The sequence below is a fragment of the Sorex fumeus genome, unplaced genomic scaffold, assembly GCF_029834395.1.
Source record: "Sorex fumeus unplaced genomic scaffold, SorFum_2.1 ptg000015l, whole genome shotgun sequence".
Classification (NCBI taxonomy): Eukaryota; Metazoa; Chordata; class Mammalia; order Eulipotyphla; family Soricidae; genus Sorex; species Sorex fumeus.
The window spans coordinates 3,875,004-3,899,386 of NW_026606072.1; the positions used below are offsets into that span (position 1 = coordinate 3,875,004).

Here is a 24,383-nt window from a genome sequence, read left to right on the forward strand (position 1 = left end):
TTAAATTGGAAACACTGTAGCACTGAACTCTCGTTATTCATGGATTTGCTCAAGCAGGCCCAGTAACGGCTCCATTGTGAGACTTGTTGTTACTGTATTTCGCATGTAGAATACATCACCGCAGTTTTCCAGTCTTTACCATGCAGGCGAGATACTCTCGGTAGCTTGCTGGGTTCTCCGAGAGGGGTGGAGGAATCGAACTCGGGTCGGCCAAGTCGTCTGCGTGCAAGGCAAACTCCCTACCTGCTGTGCTATTGCTCCATTCCTAAGTTGGAAAACCTGGTAAAAATATATCAATTCTTTCTTGTACAACTGCCTGAAACTGAATCAGGAGGAAGTAGAAAAATTTAAAAGACTAATCATGAGTAGGGAAACTGAAACGTTTAAAATCTTCTTAAAAAAAAAAAAACAACTCAGGTCCAGGTTGGGTTTACCATGAGTTCTAAAAAAGTAGACTTAATATCTTTACTCCTCAAGCTCTATATATGTGTGTGTGTGTATGTGTGTCAGTTTGTGTGTAGTTCTTCCTAACTTCTATGCAGCAATTTTGTTTTAATATACTATTTGGATGTTTCTTCAGGTGATACAAAGGTATGAGAAAGTTCAATGTCTTAAAAACTAGTATAGTAATAATGTTCTAATTTAAATGAATCAAGAACAGTATCAAAATACATTTATCTCAAGTATGAAATCAAAAGCTTACTCTTTTTTATTTGTCTGTTTGGGGGTTACACCTGGCGATGCTCAGGAGTTACTCCTGGCTCTGAACTCAGGAATTACTACCACAGTGCTTAGAGGACCATATGGATGCATATGGATCCGGGGGACTGAACCTGGATTGGCCATGTTCAAGGCAAACATCCTGCTTGCTGTACTATTACCGGGGCCCTAAAGATTACTCATGGATTCTTCACATCCTTCCTTTCCTCATGTTCTATGGCACATCCTCACTTCTTAGACATTGCTTCAATGTTGCCTTCTTAGTGAGATGGTCCCTGAGCACTCAAAGTGCAACTTCCACTCTGACATTTTTACCTACTTGAATTTTGTTCTGGGACCCTGCACCGGGCTGATTTCACTCAAGGCGCTCCAGAGGGGGGCAGGTGAGAGCCTCCCTGCCTCAAGGGACCAACCTCCACTATCCAGCCGTCGCCAAGCTCCAGGCCACTTTCTGGACCGCGCAGCCCCTTTGCATCCTTGTGACACATTGTAAAACACTTCCTACCCATTTTCCATAATACCACACCATACTTGATGGGGTTCACACAGCAGGCAACAAATCATAGATAGAAATATATAAATATATGCCTCTCAGACAGCCTGCAAGTTACCGAGATTATCCTGCCTGCATGGGCAGAGTCTGGCAAGCTTCCTGTGGCGTATTTGATATGCCCAAACCAGTTATGACAATAGGTCTCATTCCCCTGACCCTGAAAGAGCCTCCAGTCCTTGGGAAGAGACGAGTAAGAAGAGGCTGCTAAAATCTCAGGGCTGGGAGGAATGGAGATATTACTGGTGTCCGCTTAAGTAAATTGATGAACAGCAGGATGACAGTGATAGTGATTATTTTTATTCCACTATTACTATTTCCATCATCACAATTTGCACTATTTATTTTGCTTACTTATTCTCTTCATTGCCTGCTCCTCTCACTTAGAAAATAAGTTCAGCTAGGTAGGGATTTTTGTCTGCTTTGTTCATTAAAGCCTAGAATCATGCCTAACAAATATGGGAAGCACTACATAAATATTTGCTGAATGAAATGCTTTGTAAGTTTATACAACAGAAAGAGTTGGGTGAGACAAATGTTAATGAAGTAGTTCATTTGAGCTAATTATGAAAGGAAAAGTCCTGAATTCATTATGACTTTAATGAAAACACTGAGCATTGAAGAGCACTGACAGAAGCCAGTTCAGATAGTACAGTGGGTAAGATTCTTTCCTTGCACACTGCTTACCTCTGTTCAATCCCTGGCACCAATATGGTCCCTCAAACAATTCCAGGAGTGATCCTGAGCACAGCCAGGAGTAAGCCCTCAACACTGATGTGGTCCCAAAACAAACTGAAAAATGAATAGAAACCATTGATTTTGAAATATGTTAAAAAATGAAGACATGGGGTGGGAGCAATAGTACAGTGGGCGGGTGTTTGCCTTGCATGCAGCCGACCTGAGCACCTCCAGGAGTAATTCCTGAGTGCAGAGCCAGTAGTAACCCTTGAGCATTGCTGAGTGTGAACCAAAAAGCCAAATAAATAAAATAAAAAGATTCTTTTTTAAAAAATAGAGGAATAATGGTCTCATTTCAGCTATTAGCTATTTGAGTATGTCCTGTGCTGATCTAATTAATTTGTTAATTTTTATAACTATAAAATAAAAAGACAGATTCTTTAAAAAAAAAGAGGAATAATGGTCTCATTTCAGATAATAAGGATTTCTAAGTTTTAAGGCTAGAGCAGGTAAAACTCTTGCTTTGCCTGTGGTCAACCTGAGTTTGATCTTCAGCATCACATATGGTCCCTTTGAGCCCTGCTAGGAGTTATCCTTGAGTAGCGGGCCAGGAGTGATTCCTGAGTGATTCCTGAGTATAGGGCCAGGAGTAAGCCAGTGTGGCAGAAAAAACAAGAAGTTTTAAAGGTAAAGAAGCTATCAAATACTATTAATTAAACTTCTCTGAGTTAGGAACTTTTATCTACTAGGCTTGGTATTTCCTGAGTTGAGCTGTAATTACTTTGCCAGAATATGCACTCTGTTCTGGAGCAAGTAATTAAAGATCACTGGAATGTCTTTATCTATTCAGGGTCTTCAGATACACAATATATTTATCAGCAGAAACCTAGAGGAAGTTTTGGAGTATGAGACTAACCAGGCAGTCTTTGTTCTTAAAAGTGTAGTGCATTTTATGGAAATACTACTGAAAGCATTGTATAAATTCAATGCAATCCCTATAAGGATACCCATGACATTCTTCAAAGAAATGGAGCAAACACTCCTGAAATTTATATGGAACAATAAGCCCCCACGAATAGCTAAAGCAACTCTTGGGAAAAAGAAAATGGGAGGAATCAACCTCCCTAACTTCACACTGTACTACAAAGCAGTAATAATTAAAATAGCATGGTACTGGAACAAAGGCAGAACTGCAGACCAATGGAACAGGGTTGAATACACTGACATCTCCTCAATCATATGATCATTTAATCTTTGATAAAGGTGCAAGAAGTGTGAAGTGGAGTAAGGAAAGCCTCTTTAATAAATCGTGCTGGCATCACTGGACAACTACATGCAAAAAATGGGCTCAGAACTCTGCCTAACACCATGTACAAAAGTAAGATCAAAATGGATTAAAGACCTCAACATCAGACCAGAAACCATAAGGTACATTGAAGACAAAGTTGGCAAAACCCTCCATGACATTGAAGCTAATGGTATCTTCAAAGATGCCACGCCACTGGCCGAGCAACTGAAAACAGAGATAGATAAATGGGACTATCTGAAACTAAGAAGCTTCTGCACCTCCAAAGAAACAGTGACCAAAATACAAAGACAGTCTACAGAATGGGAAAGGATATTCGCCGAATACACATCTGACAAGGGGTTGATATCAAGGATATACAAAGTACTGGTTGAACTCCACAAGAAGAAAACATCCAACCCCATCAAAAAATGGGGCAATGAAATGAACAGAAACTTTCTCAAAGAAGAAATCAGAATGGCAAAAAAAGCACATGAGAAAATGCTCTACATCATTAATCATCAGGGAGATGCAGATCAAAACCACAATGAGATACCATCTCACACCTCAGAGACTGGCCCACATTCAAAAGAACAAAAGCAACCGATGCTGGCACGGATGTGGCGAGAAAGGGACACTCCTTCACTGTTGGTGGGAATGCTGACTGGTTCAGCCCTTTTGGAAAACAGTATGGACGATTCTCAAAAAATTAGAAATTGAGCTCCCATTTGACCCAGCAATACCACTCCTGGGAATATATCCCAGAGAGGCAAAAATGTGTAGTCGAAGTGACATCTGCACTTGTTTGTTCATTGCAGCACTCTTTACAATAGACAGAAACTGGAAGAAACCTGAATGTCCAAGAACAGATGACTGGTTAAAGAAACTTTGGTACATCTACACAATGGAGTACTATGTAGCTGTTAAAAAAGATGAAGTCATGAAATTTACATACAAGTGGTACAACATGAAAAGTATCATGCTAAGCGAAATGAGTCAGAAAGAGAGGGATAGACATAGAAAGATTGCATTCGTCTGGGGGATATAAAGTAACAAAGTATGAGATTAATACCCAAGAATAGCTGAGATCAGCACCAGGAGGATTACTTCATAGCTTAGAGGCCAGCTGGGTATTCTAGGGGAAAGGGCAGCTTAGATAGAGAAGGGAGCACCAAATAAAGGGTGTTTGGAGGATCCTCCCAGGAGGGGAGATGCATGTTGAAAGTAGACTATGGACTGAACATGTTTGCCACTCAATGCCTCTTTTGCAGACCACGACACCCAAAAGGAGAGAGAGAACACAGGGGATTTCCCTGCCACAGAGGCAGGGTGGGAGGGGGCGGATGGGGGTGGGAGGGATATTATCCATGGTGGTGGAAAATGGGCACTGGTGGAGGGATGGGTATTTGATCATTGTATAATCGAAACCCAAGCACAAAAAACTGTAAATCTACAACTGTACCTCATGGTGTTTCACTAATAAAAATTTTTTAAAAATGTAGTGCATTTTATGCACTGGTGAATTTCAGCGAATCTATGTATTTAGATACCTTAAAGTAGCACTGCACTGTAGCACTGTCCTCCCTTGTTCATCGATTTGCTCGAGTGGACCCAGTAACGTCTCCATTGCGAGATTTTGTTGTTACTGTGTTTGACACATCAAATATGTCATGGATAGCTTGCCAGGCTTTGCCATGCGGGTGAGATACTCTCGGCAGCTTGCCAGGCTCTCTGAGAGGGGCGAAGGAATCAAACTCGGGTTGGGCCAGGTCGGCCACACACAATGCAAACGCCCTGCCCACTGTGTATCGCTCCAGCCCAGCTTAAAGTAATACAATTTAAATTATCCTCATGATTTCCTTAGTGTCCTGTTTTGGCTCTTCTTTCACTCTAGATAGTAACTGCTGATTTTTATTGCCATAGTATAATGTTCTCTACTCTGGATCTCTGAATACTTAGAATATTATGTACATAAATACATAACCATAAAACTTTTGAGAGTTATCCAAGTGATTACATGTATCAGGACTTTATTCCTCTCTAATTCTAAGAATACTCCAGAAAGAGTTAGGATCTCCACCTCTGTGTAGTATTTAGGTTTTGCTGTTACATATTGAAACTCAGAGAAACAAAATCTGCTAAAAGTAGATGGACACACTTTAGGTGAACATATCATTTTTATTTCTCTTGAAAAAGTACTTTAGATTGGAATTGCCAGATCATAGTAAGAGGTAAGTATATATAGATTTAGCCTTATAAGAAACTGCCAAATTATTTCCAAGTTGGTGAGACCACTTTGCTACAATGAACAGGAGTTCTGGTTGTTCCACATTCCTGCCAATGTGAGGGGCCATCTGTATTCTCAATTTTAGCCATTCTAGTGATTATGAAGTAACCCCTGATAGCAGTTCTGATTTGCATTTTCTTGACAATAATATTGAGCATTTTAATTTTTTATTGAATTAAATTTCTTTTATTTTTTTTGAATTAAATTTCTTTGTAGTGAAGAAAAGTAGTTTTTTTTTTCTTTGTTAGCTTGTTGGGTCACATCCAGTGATGCTCAGGCGTTACTCCTAGCTCTGCACTCAGGAATTACTCCTGACAGTGCTTGGGGTACCATATGAGATGCCAGGAACTGAACCTGGTCAGCCACGTGCAAGGCAAATTCCCTACCCGCTGTACTATCGCTCTGGCCCACAAAGTAGCTTTTACTGAAATAAATGTAGAGAAATATAAGGGGGAACAGAGAGAGAGAGAGAGAGAGAGAGAGAGAGAGAGAGAGAGAGAGAGAGAGAGAGAGAGAGTTTCAAGAGGGAAAAAAAGCACTTCCGAGTGTACTCATTGGCCATTTGTGACAGCCAGAGCATTTGCCCATTTAAAAAATCTAGTTGCTGCTGCACTGTGTTTTGGGTTTTTTGTGGGAGATTGGTGGTAGGGTTAGGGGGCACACCAGCTATGATTTGGACTTATTTCTTTCTTTAAGCTCTGGGTTCACTCTCAGCACAACTGGGAGGATCTCATGGTTTTGAGGTTAAACTGGATTGGTCCACATTTAAGCAAACGCTGTCTCTCTAGCCCAGCTGATGCAGTGTGCAAATAGAAGGAATCATGCTGAGCGAAGTCAGTCATAGCGGGAGGAACAAATGCAGAATAATGGGATAATATAACAGATTCTGAGAGTCAACAGAACTGAGACTGCCAAGGGGGTGGGTGGGGTGGGAGGGGACTTTGGGACATTGGTAGAGGAATGCTGACTCTATGCTGGTGGCTGTGGTGTATGGCATTGAATCACGGTATGCCTGAAACTCTATTATTACAGTGCCTAACTAAAAATTGGAAAGGTAAAGGTAAAGGTAAAGGCCCTCCCGTTGTTCATCGATTTGCTCGAGCGGGCCCAGTAACGTCTCCATCGTGAGACTCGTTGTTACTGTGTTTGGCATATTGAATACATCACGGGGAGCTTGCCAGGCTTTGCCGTAAGGGCACAATACTCTCGGTAGCTTGCCAGGCTCTCCGAGAGGGGCGGAGGAATCGAACTCGGGTAGGCCATGTTGGCTGCGTGCAAGGCAAACGCCCTACCGCTGTGCTATCGCTAAAGTTAAATTATTTATATATTGAGTTCTTTGTATATTCGGATGCATGTTTTACATATTTTCTCTCCAAACAGTCTCCAATGGAGACGTTACTGGGCCCGCTCAAGCAAATCGATGATCAACGGGAGGGCCTTTACTTTACTTTACTTCTCCTTCTCTCTCTCATTTTCCGTGTGTGTGTGTGTGTGTGTGTGTGTGTGTGTGTGTGTGTGTGTGTTGCATATCCAGAAATGCTCATCCTTACTCCTGGCTCTGTGCTAGGGGACATACAGGGGATCATAGGCTGCTGTGCAGGCATTATACCAGGGCAAGTCACTACAAGATTACTATGTCTCTGGCTACTTTTTTTTTAATTATTATTTTTTTATTTTTTAATTTTTGGACAGTTCACACCTGGTGGTACTTAGGGATCATTCCTGCTGGGCATTGGGGGACATATGGGGTGCCAAGGACTGAACCAGGGTCAGCAGCGTGTAAGCCGAGTGCCTTGAATCACTGTGAGATAGGCACTTACAAAGCTGTGTTTGATTAGGTTTCAATCATACAGTGTTCCAACACCCATTCTTCCACCAGTGTACATTTCCTAGCACCAGTGTCCCCAGGTTCCCTTCCATCACCTCCCCCACTCCCCACCCCCAGTCGGCCTCTATGGCAGACTGTAAGGTTATCAGGAATATCCCTTTACCTAAGATGTGATCATTTCTATCTATTATTGTCATACTGCCCTTCTCTATCTTACCTACCCTGTGCCCCACACACACTTGTGGTTGATTTCAACCGTTGATCTGTCCTCCTAGGCCTTGTTTTCCCTGGCTGTGGACATTAGTCTTCTACTATAAATATACATATATATTATATGTGTGTGTATGTGAGTGTGTGTGTATACTACAAATGAATGCAGTCGTTCTATATCTGTCTCTCTTCTTCTGACTCATTTTACTCAGCATGATACTTTCCATGTCCATCCATTTATAGGTAAATTTCATTACTTCATTTTTCCCAAAAGCTGAGTAATATTCCATTGTGTAGTTCTGCCATAATTTCTTTATCCATTCATCTGTTCTTGGGTATTCAGTTGCTTCCAGATTCTGGCTATTGTGAATAGTGCTGAAATCAACATACAAGTACAGATGGTGTTTCTACTGTGTGTTTATGGTCCACCAGGGTATATTCCCAGAAGTGGTAATTAAGGGTCAATAGGAACTCAATTTCTAATTTTTTGAGGAATGTCCAAATTGTTTTCCAAAAAGGCTGGACCAGTCAGCATTTCCACCAACAATGAAAGAGAATGCGTTTCTCCCCACATCCGTGGCAGCACTGGTTGAGACCTTTATTTTAATGTTGTCTTTTAAGGAATAGAAACCTTAGGTTTGGTTCTGTGTTTTGATCTCACCTGGGTGCTCTGAAGGCCACCAGGTGGTGCTCTGAAGGCCATGTGGGGCTGTGATTAGACTCACGGCTTTGTTCAAGTCAGACAAGCTTTCTAATTCTTTGATGTATCTCCCTGGTCTCAATTACAAATACTTTCAATATTGATAGTTTTATCTATTTTTTATGGTTAGTATTTTATTTGCGTTTAAAATTTCTCCATCTAATTTTGTGAAGGGACTGGAACGATATCACAGCGTGTAGGGCATTTGCCTTGCACGTGGCCAACCCAGATTCTATTCCTCCGCCCCTCTCGAGAGCCCAGCAAGCTACTGAGAGTATCCCGCCCACACAGCAAAGCCTGGCAAGCTATCCGTGACATATTTGATATGCCCAAAACAGTTACAACAAGTCTCATAATGGAGACGTTACTGATGCCTGCTAGAGCAAATTGATGAACAATGGGAGGACAGTGCTACAGTGCTAATTTTGTGAAGATTTTTAAAATGTTTTTTAAAATCTGCTTTTGTGTTTTAGTTATCTTTCACCTCAAAATAGTCATTGTATGAGCAAAGTATTGAGGTCAGTTTTTAGTAATATGTTTATTCATTTTTTCCCATAACCACCACAGAAAATACTACATTTCATCTCTTTGAAAACCCTATCTTGGTTTCTTTGTGAAAAATTAATCAACCAGATATGAATGGGTCATTTTCTGAGTTTCCTCTTCTGATTCAAAGTCAGGTTTTCTAACATTACATCAAAGTTCTCCATGTTGTACCATGTATTCAGATTTTCTTCCTTTTTAAGGTTGAATAATATTTCATAGTATCAAATTCTGTTTATTCATTTATCAACAGATAACATGGTTGCTTCTACCTTCTGGCTGTTGGAAATAGCTTCTGTGAGCTCTAGTGTAAAATAATATATTTGAGTTGCTGCTTTCAGTTTTTTGGGTATATTACCAGGAGCAGAATTGTTGATCATATGGTAGTTCTGCACTGTAGCATTGTCCTCCCATTGTTCATCAATTCGCTTGAGCAGTACAGTAATGTCTCCATTGTGTGACTTCTTGTTACTGTGTTTGGCATATCGAATACATCATGGGGACCTTGCCAGGCTTTACTGTGCGGGCGGGATACTCTCGGTAGCTTGCTGGGCTCTCCTAGAGGGGTGGAGGAATTGAACCTGGGTCGGCCTCGTGCAAGGCAAATGCCCTACCAGCTGTACTATTATTTGAAGTAAGGAAATTTAAAGACAGACAAATAACTCCACCTAAAACACTTCAGAATGGGTTTTAAATATTTCTCATGGAGAGTGTTCCCATTCTGGCACTAGTTTTTCAAGTAAGACCGGACTTCACTACATAGAAACTTACTCCTCCTTAAGGCAATAAACAGAGATTTTCTGTTTATTGCCTTATGGTAGTTCTAGTTTTAATTTTTGAGAAATTGCTATACTATTTTTCATAGCACATGTATCATGTAACATCCCTACCAGCAATACATAAATTATAATTTCTTAATATTCTTGACATTTCTTATTTTATTATTTTTTATTTGCTGAAGCCACCCTAATGAATACAAGATGAAGAAAATTAAGTTTTAATTATTACATTCTAAATCCTCACATATTGATTAATTAGGCTTGTGAGAAAGGCTTGTCTAGTAGGGACTTGGACATGATATAAGATCTGATAGAATGAGTGCTCCCCATTCTAAATACTTTTTAAAATACTCTATTTCTATCAGTCTGTCACGTTAAATGCCAGTGATGCTGGAATTCAAGATAGTACTGAAAGTCCTTGCCATAGCAGTTAGACAAGAAAAAGATATTAAGGGCATACAGATAGGAAAGGAAGAGGTCAAGCTATCACTATTTGCAGACGATATGATGCTATACTAAGAAAATCATAAAGACTATGAAAAAGCTCCTAGAAACAAAAGGTTTGTATAGTAAAGTGGCAAGCTACAAATCCAACACCCAAAAGTTCATAGCTTTCCTGTATACAAATAATGAAAAAGAAGAATGAGATATTAAAAAAAAACAATCCCATTCACAATAGTGCCTCAGAAAGTCAAGTACCTCAGAATCAGCTTAAAGAGGTGAAGGACCTATACAAAGAAAATTACAAAACACCACTTCAAGAAATAAGAGAGAACACTAGGAAATGGTGTTCATAACCTGATCATGGATAGGGAGGATAAACATTATTAAAATGGCAATACTCCCCAAAGCACTATACAGATTTAATGTGGTCCCTATAAGGATACCCATGACATTCTTCAAAGAAATAGATAAAACATGCCTGAAATTCATATGAAACAATAAACCCCCATGAATAGCTAAAGCAATCCTTGGGGAAAAGAAGATGGGTGGCATTACCTTCCCTAACTTCAAACTGTACTACAAAGCAGTAGTAATTAAAACAGCATGGTATTGGACTAGAAACAGATCCACAGACCAATGGAACAGAGTTCAATATTCTGTCACAGACTCCCAAATGTATGATTATTTAATCTTTGATAAAGGAGCAAGAAATGTGAAGTGGAACAAGGAAAGCCTCTTCAACAAGTGGTGCTAGGAAAACTGGACAGTTACCTTCAGAAAAATGAACTCTGACCTCTGTCTAACACCAGGCACAAAAGTCAGATCAAATTGGATTAAAGACATCAATATCATACCTGAATCCATAAGGTAAGTGGAGGAAAATGTAGGCAGAACCCTCTATGACATTGAAGCTAAAAGCGTCTTTCAAGGATGAAACACTGCTGACCAAGCAAGTTGAAACAAACATAAACAAATGGAACTACATAAAAACTGGGAAGTTTCTGTACCTCAAAATGAACAGTGACCAAAATACAGAGAAAGCTCATGGAATGGGAATGAATATTTACCCAATACCCATCTGATAAGGGATTAATATACAGAATATACAAGACATTAGTAGAATTGTACAAGAAAAAATATCCTCCTACTCCATCAAAAAATGGGGAGAAGAAATGAACAGAAGTTTCCTCAAAAAAAGAAATACAAATGGGGCAAAAGGCACATAAAAATATGCTCTACATCACTAATCTTCAGGGAGTTGCAAATCAAAACAGCAATGAGCTATCATCTCACACCTCAGAGACTGTCACACATCAAAAAGAACAAGAACAACCAGTGTTGGCATGGATGTGGGGGAAAAGGGACTCTTTCATTGTTGGTGGGAATGCCGACTGGTTCAGCCTTTTTGAAAAACAATATGGGTATTCCTTCAAAAACTAGAAATTGAGCTTGCATATGACCCAGCAATACCACTTTTTGGAATATATCCTAAGGGTGCGAAAAAAAAAGTAGAAATGACATCTGCACCTGTATATTCATTGCAGCACTGTTTACAATAGCCAGAATCTAGACACAACTCAAGTGCCTGAGAACAGACAGCTGGTTAAAGAAACTTTGGTACATCTACACAATGGAATACTATGCAGCTGTTAGGAAAGATGAAGTCATGATATTTGCTTATAAGTGGATGGTCATGGAGAGTATCATGCTAAGTGAAATGAGTCATAAAGAGGGACAGACATAGAATGACTTCACTCATTTGTGGAATATAAAATATCATAATATGAAACTATCACACTAACACCCAAGGACAGTTGGAGGCAGGGCCAGGAAGATTGCACCATGGTTGGAATCCTGCCTTATGAGCTGGGGGAGACGGCAGCTGGGATAGAATAGGGATCACTAAGTCAATGATGGTTGGAGAGATAGCTCTGGATGGAAGATGTGTGCTGAAAGTAGATAAAGAACCAAACATGATGGCCTCTTATTATCTGTACTACAAACCATGATGCCCATAAGTAGAGAGAGAGTAAGAGGGAAACTGCCATAGAGACAAGGAGAGAGGTGGGACGTGGTTACGGGGGGGGGGGGGGGGGAGGGATACTGGGAACATTGGTGGTGGAAAATGTACACTGGTGGAGGAATGAGTATTTGATCATTGTAACTCAAACATGAAAGCTTTTTAAGTATAGTTCACAGTGACTTATTAAAAAAAAGAAAAAATACTGAATGTCTATAACAAATCATCATGAGCAACTTTGTAAACCACTGTGTTTAGATAAAATAGGGAAAACATTTTTAATAAAATAATTTTTCCAATTAAAAAAAGTGCCAGTGATGATTTTGTAGATAGAACAAAATTGTTTTAGCCTCTTGAAAGCTCACTTTTGATGAAAGTAAAAACATAAGTATGTTTGATTCTTCTTCTTCTTCTTCTTCTTCTTCTTCTTCTTCTTCTTCTTCTTCTTCTTCTTCTTCTTCTTCTTCTTCTTCTTCTTCTTCTTCTTTTGGTGAGAGAGGCATTTGAGTCATAACCAGTGGTTGTCAGGGACTATTCCTGGCTCTGTGTTTAGGAGTGACCCCTGGTGGTGCCCAGGGGATCATGTGTTGTACCAGGAATTCAAACCAGGGTCACCACAGCCACCCACATATAAGGCAAGTGCCTTTCTTACCTGCTGTGCTAACTCTCCAGTCCCAAATCATTTCTTCTTAATCCAAATTTATTCTAACTATCAGTCAGCTATATCAGATATATGAAAGAAAAACAGAAATAAGTATCTTTTTTGTTTTAATCATAGTTTATTTTAACTGGTACATCACCAGTTATGTAGAGACATATGAAATATCATTACTTTGGAATCACACACAAGTCTATTTTAAGAAGCATAATATTTATATTTTTCATATCCCTCTCCCTCTCCACAAAAGACACTTATTTAATTGTATAAAGCCTGGCAAGCTACTCGTGATAAATTCGATATGCCAAAAACAGTAACAAGTCTCACAATTTATTGTGAGATGTTACTGGTGCCCACTTGAGGAAATCGATGAACAATGGGAGGACAGTGCTACAGTGCTATTGCATTTTATATCATAGCTGTATCATCATTCTCTAGCACTTCTGTTCTTCAGGTGATCAAAAGTAAATTGTATTCATTAGTGCTCACAGAAAATGTACAAGGAAAATAGTATACTTGCAATATTTTAAGTTAATTTATTTTTTGTGTGTGGTTTAGATTCTTTTTTTATTTTTTAAAATTTTTATTAGTGAAACACCATGAGGTACAGTTGTAGACTTACAATTTTTGTGCTTGGGTTTCAATTACACAATGCTCAGGTACCCATCCCTCCACCAGTGCCCATTTTCCACCACCACGAATCCCAGTACCCCTCCCACCCCCAATCCCCCCCATCCCACCCTAACTCTGTGGCAGGGCATTCCCTTTGGTTTAGATTTAATGATAGAGTAAACAAACATGTATGTATACAAATATATGTACAAAGTTCTCAGCTACATTCATTATTCTGAAACCTTTGAGAGCAGTGTGGTAACATGAAAATTGTGATGAATGCAGCAAAATTAGAACATTATAATCGTGTGACTTTTTCTTCCATTCAAAAGTTGAAAGAGCATTATTAGTTTAGTTTTTGTTGCTTAATTCAAAAGGGAATTTATGATAGAAAATAACTTGAGAGTAAATCTTTGAATTCACCATCTAATACAGCATTTGGTGTGTGGTTGGTATAGAGCAAAACTACATTAAATAAAGCATTGATTGAGGACATTTATCATTTTCTTGATTTGCAAGTTCTTGACTTGAAGGAAACTGCTTTGACATTAAAAATAGAGCACATCCAGGGCTGGAATGATAGCACAGCAGGTAAGGCGTTTGCCTTTGCATGGGGCCAACCTGATTCAATTCCCAGCATCTCATATGGTCCCCCAGGCACCGCTCAGGAGTGATTCCTGAGTGCATGAGCCAGGAATAACCCCTATGTAAAACTGAGTGTGACCCCGCCCCCCCCAAAAAAGAGCACATCCAAAAAATCATGGCCAAAGTGTGAGATAATAAAGAATATATCTAGTCTCTGTCTCCCAATCCTAGCACAAAACTTTAAAGAAACCATGAATTCTTCTGAGAATTGTGTCTTTATTATGTTAATGAAGTGGCTCAGGATGAGTGCTTAGAGAGTTTCAAGGGAGAGATTGCTCACTCCAGAAAAGCAAAGGACATGTTTAGAAGGCAGAACTTGAAATCCCTAACTCCAGCCTCTAGGGAGGGAAGAGAATCTTGAGTCTGAGGTTAATTATGGTTAATGTCATGTTTACATAATGAACTCTGATATGAAAAGTGGAACTGGAGCTCTGTGGAGCATCCTGATCAGTGGATACATTGGAGTAACAGTATCCCCTGATGTCGCAGGAAGAGATACTCCTATATGCTCAGGAGCTGTCCAGACCTACCCTAGGAATCTCTTTGACTATTTACTTGTATTCTTTAAAATAATACTAATTATAAGTGTAAACATAGCACTTTCTTAAGTTGCATGAGTTATTCTAGTAAAATCTTAAACCCAAGGGAGTGGTGGACAGCCTTGAATGATCCAAGAATTCCAGGAGATTTAGAGAAAGTTGATATTTGGAGCTGACTTTTGAGATGATACAATCTCATTGGGTTTGATTCCTTTAATTTTCATGGATCTTGCCAGCTCTGGATAGCGTCAGAATTGAATGGAATTATAAATTACCTAATTAGTATCCTATAATTGGTATCAGAACACACATAGAAAGTAAGGAGAAATCTCAATGCAACTTAGATATGTGCAGAGATATTCTTTAATGTGACTCTATTAAAAATTTAATATTGTAGCTATAGGATCACTTGATCACTTGACTTCCCGTTAATAGTTGATTTGCTCGAGCGGGCACCAGTAACATCTCCATTTGTCCCTGTCGTGTGCTAATGTAGTCCAATGGCATCTGTTCGTTCTAGGAACACGAAGAGCCTTAAACTGATCGTTCGTGATATTGATGAAGAAGTCTGACCATCTGGTAGGTGGGCGGCCATGCGGTCTTTTGACGTCCTGTGGAATCCAGTCGGTAACAGCTCTAGTCCAGTGGTTGTCTCTAAATCTCATTACATGACCAGCCCATCTGATTTTTGACGCCTTGGCAAACGAGACAGCGCTCCTGATTCTTGATCATCGAAGGAAGTCGGAACTCCAGATTCTTTCTCTCATTTGAGTGAAGCGTGATCCTCCAAGCATAGCTCTTTCAATTCCTCTTTCGGAGACCCGAATAGCGTTCTCATCCTGTTTGTGTAGGGCCCAGGTCTCTGAAGTGTATGTTAATGCAGGAAGAATAGTGGAATCAAAGAGATGTGCCTGAGCTGGAGGTTCTTTGTCCTCTTAGCTATTTCTTCGACCCTCTTGAAGGCGTTCCAAGCTGCTCTCTTCCTCCTGCGCAGCTCGGGTGCTAGGTCATTTGTCATGTCGACTTCTTGACCTAGGTACACATAGCTCTTGCATTCAGAGATGGTCGTTCTGTTGAGAGCGAATGGGGTGTCAGGAACAAGGCTGTTTCTCATAAACATTGTCTTCGTAAGATTCAGCTGTAGTCTGACCTTTCCACACTCATGGTCGAAGTCGGCCAGCATTTGTGCTGCTTGGCTAATGCTTGGTGTTATTAGAACAATGTCATAAGCAAAGCGGAGGTGGTGTAGTTGCCAACCATCTATCTTCACTCCCGTTCCTTCCCATTCCAGTTGTCGCATGATGTTCTCAAGGGTGGCACTGAAGAGTTTTGGTGAAAAGGTATCGCCCTGCCGAACTCCTCTCTTGACATCAGTGATTACTTCTTTGTAGAATGGTGAGATCGTGGTAGTGAATCTGTAATACAGCTCACAGAGGATCCTGATGTATTGAGTTTGAATGCCCTGATTGGCTAGGGTTTCAATGACCATTAGAGTCTCAACAGACTCAAAGGCTTTCTTTAAATCAATGAACGTTAGACAGAGCAGCATCTTGAACTCCCAAGAAACCTCAATGAGATTGGTTATTGTGTGGATATGGTCGATGGTGCTGAATCCTTTGCGGAACCCGGCTTGCTCGCATGGTTGTCCTTCATCTAGTGTTCTGCCAATCCTATTCAGGATGACTCGAGTGAACAGTTTGTAGATGACAGACAATAGGCAGATCGGGTGATAGTTGCCAATGTCATGGATGTCTCCCTTCTTGTACAGTAGTATAATCCTGTTGGTTTTCCACTGCGACGGAACCTTGCATTCAGACAGGTAGCATGTGAAGAGCTGAGCCAGCGTATTGATGAGTACTGATGGCAGGTTCTTCAGGTGTTCAGGTCTGACCTTGTCTGGGCCGGGTGCTGCTTGTTTCTTTACCCATGAAATGGCGTGTTGGATTTCAGAAGGGAGAACATTGGGAACGACATATCCATCCTGCAGAATTTGGTATGTCGGCAGGTGGACATGGCTATTGAAGAGATCTGAGTAGAAGTCATGGATAATCTTCTCCATTGACCTTCTGGAAGATGTGATAGATTCATCAGGATGTTGGAGGGCAGCCATCTTGGTCTTGTAGTTGGCGAAGGACAGGCGGGCGTTACGAATACTTTTCCTGGCTTCTGCTGCATCTACCAGCACTTCTGCTCTTCTCTCTTTGAGGTTTTCCTTGATCACATCTCTGCACTGCTTTGCGAACTTGGACGTTCACTTGCGGTTGCCTGAGGCATGCACCAAACCACGTTGGTGAATAAGCTCAAGAGTTTTTGAAGACAGGCGTTTTTTTGTGGCTCTCTCTTGGCATTCCTCGCACAATCATGGAGGTGCTGAACCAGTCGATCATATTCCTCGTCAATGTTGTCAACAATGGCATCTTCCCATGTTGCTGCAATAGTGCCAAAGAGCTCCCAGTTGGTGGTTGTTCTGGGAGTTCTCTTCTTAAACTTTGCAGCTCTTTCTCCCCGCTCTGTGAAGTAGAATTTTGCACGAAGGAGACAGTGGTCCGATCCCTTTTGGAATTTTGGGACAACAGCGACATCAGGCAGGCATAACTGTCAATTGAATATGATGTGGTCTATTTCATTGTGGAACCGTCCACCGGGAGACTTCCATGTCCAACGTTTAGATTCGGCCTTCTGGAACTGTGAGTTACCATGGATGGTCTTGGTCGACATGATGAACTCAGACAGTCTCTCACCCTTTTTGTTCCATTCTAGGCTATGGGTCCCAATGTGAAGCTCTTCAGCTGATCTTCTCGGTCCTATCTTGGCATTAAAATCACCCACAATGATCTTGTAGAAGGTGTGGTCTTCTTTACAGAACTTCTCCAGCTCCATGTAGAACTTCTCATGGAAGTTCTATTGGAAATGTAGATTTTATGAACCAGTATGTGTAGCAGAGTGCATATTGAAAGTAGTTCATAGTAAACTACATAATCTTAAAAAATCACTTGACCACGAGGAAAACAGTTTCTGTGTCTTTTTTAAAAATGAGGAAAATGACACTGATCTTTTATGTGCGACCTGTCTACAATACAATAGCAGATATTTGTTCGATGCTACTCTGGATGTTTCTGTACAGGTGTTTTGGGAGGACAGTTACTTTTAAGTTAGTGGACTCTGAGTAAGTAGTTTGCCTTCCATAATGCTAATAGCTTCATTCATTCAGCTAAAGTCATGAACAAAAGACTGATATCTGAGCTAGAAGGAATTCTGCCAACACATTGCCCAGAGGCTTCAGCTGCAGCATTGCTCACATTTTCACCAGGGTCTCCAGCTTTTGCAAACCTCAGAGCAAATACTGGACTTACCACCTTCCGTTATCCTATGATTCAAGTCCTTAAATTAACTCCCAACCTTCCCTCTCTCTCCTGTCTCCCTAAAAAAGCTATCCTACTAGTTGTATTTTTTTGGAGAAGCATGACTGATAACACTACATCATGTATTTGATGTGAGATTTCAATGAGATCAAGTATGTAAAATTTTGGGGGTAAATTTTAAACCGTTATATATATTACCATAAGGATGGCTAAATTGACCAGGGTAAATATGTGTTGAAGTTTGTCGAAGTTTCCTAGACATAAGTGAATGTTTACAAATGTATTCATGGGATCAAATGATGGCTAAATGGATTTTTAAATATCACAAAAGAGCTACCAGAGAGCAACAAATAGCGAGAGGCTCTTGTATCTCCTGGCATAAATACCTGTTGCCATAGATGTACACTCCACATAGGCAGGATCTAAACTTGTAAGATAACACTGTTTTATCCTTCCTCAGGTAGCTTAGGTTTATCGGGTCACACCCATCCCAGTTCTCCCGAGTCACTCGCATTCCTCTGTTTATCTGTAAACTCTTCTCTGTGCTCTCCACAGCCAGTTAATCAACTTTTCTCCCTAATCAGATTCTGTTAGCTTGTAAGATCCGATCCTTCTAAGGACACTGAACTTGTATTGTAAGTTATGTCTTTTGAACAGTTTACCTTAAAGCAATGTCCTTTCTGTATGGACACAGGAAGGCAGTTAATATTATGCTTTTTTACGTGGGAGTTGATTGATTCTGAATAATATTTACTCCTGGACATCTGCTTTCTTGACTCAGTTGCCCTTAGTTCCTAGCACCCCAAAAGCAGGGTCCCGACGAGGGACTGAATGGACCCAGGGCAGCTGTGAGCTACCCTGGCATCAAAATGGCCAGGCCAAAGCGCCACAATACTCAACTATAAATTGAGGGTATGATCATGAACAAATGCTGTCATGATCTAAAAAGTAAGTAATGACAAGACTAGGACCCTGCTGGGGCTAGAAGACTAGCCTGGCCTGAGGACTGCGGAATGTATAGTGAGATGTTCTCAGGAAGAACCAAATTGTAAGTTTATATCACTTACTGTGCTCACACAGAATGACATTGCTAGAAATATTAGAAGTAGATTTACTACAACTGCAGCACTATAGAACAACAATTTAACTAGATTACTACTTAAATATCAACTACGATGTTACTACAACTATTTAAGTAGATTACTAGCTGAGGAAAGAACACACCCTTTTTGGGATCCCATCCTTGAGCGAACCTCCTAGTAATCTGGAGTGATCTGGAGTAATCACTTTAGATGAGATTTTATCCTTGAGTTAATCTCCTGAAGGAGTGGTCTTACCTCTCTTTGTTGATTTGTCCATGTTCAACCCACCTTTGTGTCACCACCCTACGTGATTACTATATAAACTAAAAATGTAAACTGGGAGGGGGCAAAAGTGAGAGAGCTCGGGCTCCAGAGATCCAGAGTCAGAGCCAGAAGGAGAAACGGTTCCAGATTGGGGCTCAGGAGAGGAGGCAGAGGAGAGACAGGAGTGAAGAGGATTGGAATAAACTACAATTGATATCGACCACCCTGGCCCTCATTTCTTCCTTCGTCTGCTCTTGGCCAACAGCCGTCCTGATCCAGGCCACACACAGTGGTTCAAGAGCACTGAACGCAGGCCTTGAGATAGAGAGCCCGTGAACACACAACTTTCAGTGTGCTAAGATTTTACATAAACTCAGCTGGTTTAGTTAAACTTTCATACCCAGCATCTGGCACTACATTTTTGCACAGTTATTGTCGAGATAATTTCTGGAGCGAGTGGCTTTTATATGATTGCCCACAAAGTATATGTTTAGGAGTGCCTATGTGGAAAGAGTTAAGTACTTTACAGTTAATATAAAGCACTCTGCATATAGTATAGAAGGATTAAAAATATTCATGGGTTAGGTATGGTCACGGACTCCAAAGAATCAAATGTCAATTAATCATGGTGTGGATGTTCAAACAGAAAGTTGATCTGTTAGAATGCTGGGTCTAGACCAAAGCGACACACTCAGTGAATAAATGCACAGTTGAACTTCATTCTTTGAAACTAACAACTTGGCTTTCTTGGACCTTGGCTGAACTTTGCATAATACCAAGGTGTACATACAGCATGGAGGAAATACCAGGGCTGCTGCACTAATGAATACTTTAAAATTTTAGGACATTAATTGTCATGCTGAGTAGCAACATAGCAAACCCTGTTCAGTGTCACTTGTCAACTCAGATCTCTACATGATATTTCTTATAGCAGTCACTGGCCAGTCTGGACTGCATTAGCGTGCTTTACAATGTTATGGATTGTGGTTTTTGTGGGAAGATATTTTGAGAGTCTGCTGTGGAAGAATATGGCTGCTTTCAAAACATTCTAGGTAAAAGCTTCAGTCTGAAAAAAGAAGTCAGACTTGTTCATGTTTTGGGGAATACGTCATCGTAATGATATTTCCGGGCTGCTTTGGATATGTCCAGTCAGGGAGAGATCACTGGGATAGTTTTTCTTAAACAACAGGGGGATACAATTTTCCACTTATAGAACTGGGAAACAATTTTTAATTCCCAGTGTTGCTCAGAATATATCTTTATTTTCAGATTGGAGGACATTTGGTTCACAGAAAAATTTCTTTAAAATATGAATATTTTGAGATTTACAATCATCTCAAAGAATATATACCAAGGAAATTGTTTCTGCAATTATTTATATATTAGTTTGCTTCAAACACAATGTTGTTCATAATAAAGACAATTTAGAAGTAAATGAAGTGTTTAAAGAGTTATTAGAGCAATTTTGCTGTATCCCTTTGAGGAAACAGCATATAACTTAAGATAGCAGAAGATTATATAATGGAATACACAATAAAATGAAAGTTTTTTCATATTTGTTGAGTTAAAAAGCAGGTCACATAACTATATAAAATATGATTGATTTGTTTTAAATGAAGCAAAGATGGTATTACACATGCAGAGAAGAAAAGGTCACAAGACTATGGATAGAAATGTTAATAGCAACAATTTTTCATTATCAATTTTCTATAATAAATATTACATCAGCAATCAGTGGAGCATGGAGGTGGAAGAAAATATTAAACATTTTAAACATTTCAAACAAAATGAAAAGCAAATAAAACACTATGATGAACTAGGATCTTCTAATAAAGAAGGAACAAAATACACTTGCATACACATTAGCGCGTGAGCACACACACACACACACACACACACACACACTTCTCATTATTTCTATCTAACAATGCTATGCTTAAATCTTTTTTTTTTTTTCTTTTTGGGTTATACCCTGTGTTGCACAGTTGCACAAGGTTTACTCCTGGCTCATGCACTCAGGAATAACTCTTGGTAGTGCTCGGGGGACCATATGGGATGCTGGGAATCGAACCTGGGTCGGCCCTGTGCAAGGCAAACACCCTACCCGCTGTGCTATTGTTCCAGCCCCTAGGACTTTATATTCTAAGACCATTAGTTTGATATATTTAGATAAGCCCTGTTGGTACAGAGTGGTCTCCAAAGTTTGCACTTTCTCCACTTAATAAGACTCTCTTCTCCCTATATATGTTAAGCCTTGTAAGCATGCAGTGACCTTACAGAGCTCCAGTCACTAATACATTCCCACGAACGTTAGCACCTATATGCCACCCTGGAAAGGGGCTTTTAGTCCCCGAGTCAGCACTCTGGATGCCTCTAAAATCTAAAACTGTGACTACAGAAAAATAAACTCAAAAGTGCATTGCTTAGATCCCTATATGGAAAGAACCATCTAGGGCTTTTGAGAGTTTGGAATGTCTGGGATAAACCCTTCCCTCTGGGAGGGGGAGGACATGAATGGATGATGTCATCCTGACAGCATGCAATCTTTCCTTAAAATGTTCTTTGCTGTCCCCAACAGAACGGTTAGAAGAGATTTTTTTTTTCATTTATGTCAACCATCTGTCACTAATTGACGCAGCGGCTGCTTAGTACATTTGAAAATTTTAAAGACTAATGGTGAGAATGGCTGCAAGGTAGACAGTTTATTCTAAGTGAGTGTCTATCATTTGAAAGGTGATACTCTTCTGTCTGTCTCTGGCCGTTCTTGGACCACATAGGAAAGGAATCAAGAATGTATTTGTTTTCCTACAAATGAATAAGCCAGAGATCCAGATAAAATTAATTTTAAACTTTAAATTTTAAAAATGTACTATAAGTGGGTGGGACAAAAGAGAATACTTCAGGCTAACTTAAGTTAAGTCTACTCCTAGCCAATTCATCCTTTTCAGGAGGGTGTTTTGAATCACACAACATCTTGCATGTGCTAGAAAAATCAAAGTGGATAGAACTGTAATACTTTAAGCTTCAGAAGTACAGCTTCATGGAATATGCACACTTGATAGCCTTTGATAGTCTTTTAAAAAACAATCATGAGGGCCCAGAGAGATAGGAGAGTGGGTAAGGTGCTTGCCTTCCACACAACTGACCTGGGTTCGATATCTGGCATTCCATATGGTTCCCTGAATCCACCAAGAGTGATTCTTGTGTGCAGAGCCAGGACCAACCCCTGAATATCCCCTGGTGTGGCCCCAAAACAAACCAACAAAAAAGCAATTGTGAGCCCAAGGTAGCCTACCCATCGGCATCACTATCATGTCTATTCTTGGAGTTTAAAACTGGAAGATTCCCCAGAGACTCCCACAGTCTACCATTCTTTCAGGACTGCCCATGGACAGGAAGACAGAGAACAGTGCCTGCTAGCCTGACTGACTCACCGTGAGGTCGCTGATCCTCTGGAAGCTGCAGTTTACAGGTGTGCACAGTGTTGAAGAGGTGGCAGCTGCCTTCTCTTTGTGCAGTAGACATGGCTCTAGAAGTGTGGGCTGAGGCTCGGGTGTCACTAGAACATTTCCTCTCCTGGGCTGGGCACCTCAGATGGTCTTTACAAGATACCGGGAGCCAAAGCAGTACATGCAGATCCTGTCCTTGCATGAAAAACATTTATTTTTCTTAATAAACTTCCAAGGTTTTTGTAGTCATGGTTCTTGAAATAAATATTTACCAAAGTAACTTCTCTTCCACATAAAGATGCCAATGAAATTGGTAAAAAGCACAACTTAATTCTTCTTTCCTTTCAAAACACATAGAAACTTTCTCCCTGGAGTTCAAAATCCTACCAGGTAATTCTTTCTAACAGACTGCCTTTTGGGCAGTTTTTTTTTTTTTTTATTCCTTTTGCTGACTAGAAATCCGGCACCTCGAGCAGAGGACCGTTGGAGTAATAATACAAAGAGAGAAAAGTATTGCTGAATTAAATTAAGTGATTTCTAAGCCAGAGCTGAGTTCCCTTCAGTGACAGCTGAAAGGAACAGTTCTTAAGGAAGCTGAAAGGAGGAGGGGCCAAGTGGGCTAGACTGATTAGCATAAAGAGGCAGGCAATAAAGGACACTTTGCTTTGACAAAGCAGAGATTCTAAAAAGATGCCCTGACATCACTAATCACATATCTGACTTCTGCTTCTTTGTAATTAAAACAAAAACCTCCAGCAGGAGTTCCTACCCAGGGATACTTTATCTCTACATGAAAAAATCTGAAGGGTATGACTGGAACTGGTAATGAGCTCATGGAAATGTACTGCTGGAACTTTCAATTTCTGTAAACACCTCTGAGTCCTCAGAAGGCGGCAGTTGACAGAGCAGCCTGCTTGCCAAGGCAACTATTTGGAGTTCTAATAGAAAAATAAATACAGACAACACTATTTTTGAAGTGTTCTATCTCATTTTTCTCTTGGATTCTCTATTGGTACTTCTGGGTCATAAGACCAAGCAATTTCCAATGACTTTTGTGATGAAAAGGCATATTTTGTGAAAACCTTGAAAATAGTTCCTATTTCATTAACATCCACTGAAATAAAAGTATATTTTATTGTCTTTAAATATCACAAATCTCAGGGGCCTAAAAGATATAGTACAGCAAGCAGTGTGCTTGCCTTGTTTTCAGCTGACGTGGGTTTGATCCTGGCACCCCTTATGGTCACTTCATTCCTGCCTGGAGGGATCAGTAAGTTCAGAGGCCAGAAGTAGACCCTGTGTACAGCTGGGTGTGGCCCAAACAAACAAACAAACAAACAAAGCAAGTTCCAACATCTACCACTTAACTTGAACCAGGAAGTTACCTCTTAACCAGGTCTGTGTTTTTAAGGCTTTTCTCAGATTTCATTTTACTATGAGCCAATAATAATTCCACAAGCCTACCGTGACCTGCAAAAAAAAAAAAATCTCATGAAATACTCAGTTGCTCTTAATAACTTATTTTTTTAATTTTATTTATTTACTTTTGGCTTTTTGAGTCACACCCAGCGATGTTCAGGGGTTACTCCTTTCTTGGCACTCAGTAATTATTCCAGGCAGTACTCTGGGAACCATATGGAATGCTGGGGATCAGACCTGAGCCTGCCATCTACCATGTCAACCTACCGGCTGTACTATCACTCTAGCCCCACTCCTAATAACTTATAT

At 40.2% G+C, this 24,383-nt stretch overlaps 1 protein-coding gene across 1 annotated transcript in view; it reads right to left on the bottom strand.

The window, feature by feature from the left end:
- Positions 1–23,078, bottom strand: part of RANBP3L (RAN binding protein 3 like) — a 74,112-nt gene extending 51,034 nt beyond the window's left edge. The window contains exon 1 of the mRNA XM_056112156.1: positions 22,641–23,078. Within this exon, the coding sequence (XP_055968131.1) occupies positions 22,641–22,866 (226 nt within the window). The 5' untranslated portion in view covers positions 22,867–23,078. The remainder of the gene's footprint in view (positions 1–22,640) is intronic.
- Between the last annotated feature and the right edge of the window lie 1,305 nt (positions 23,079–24,383).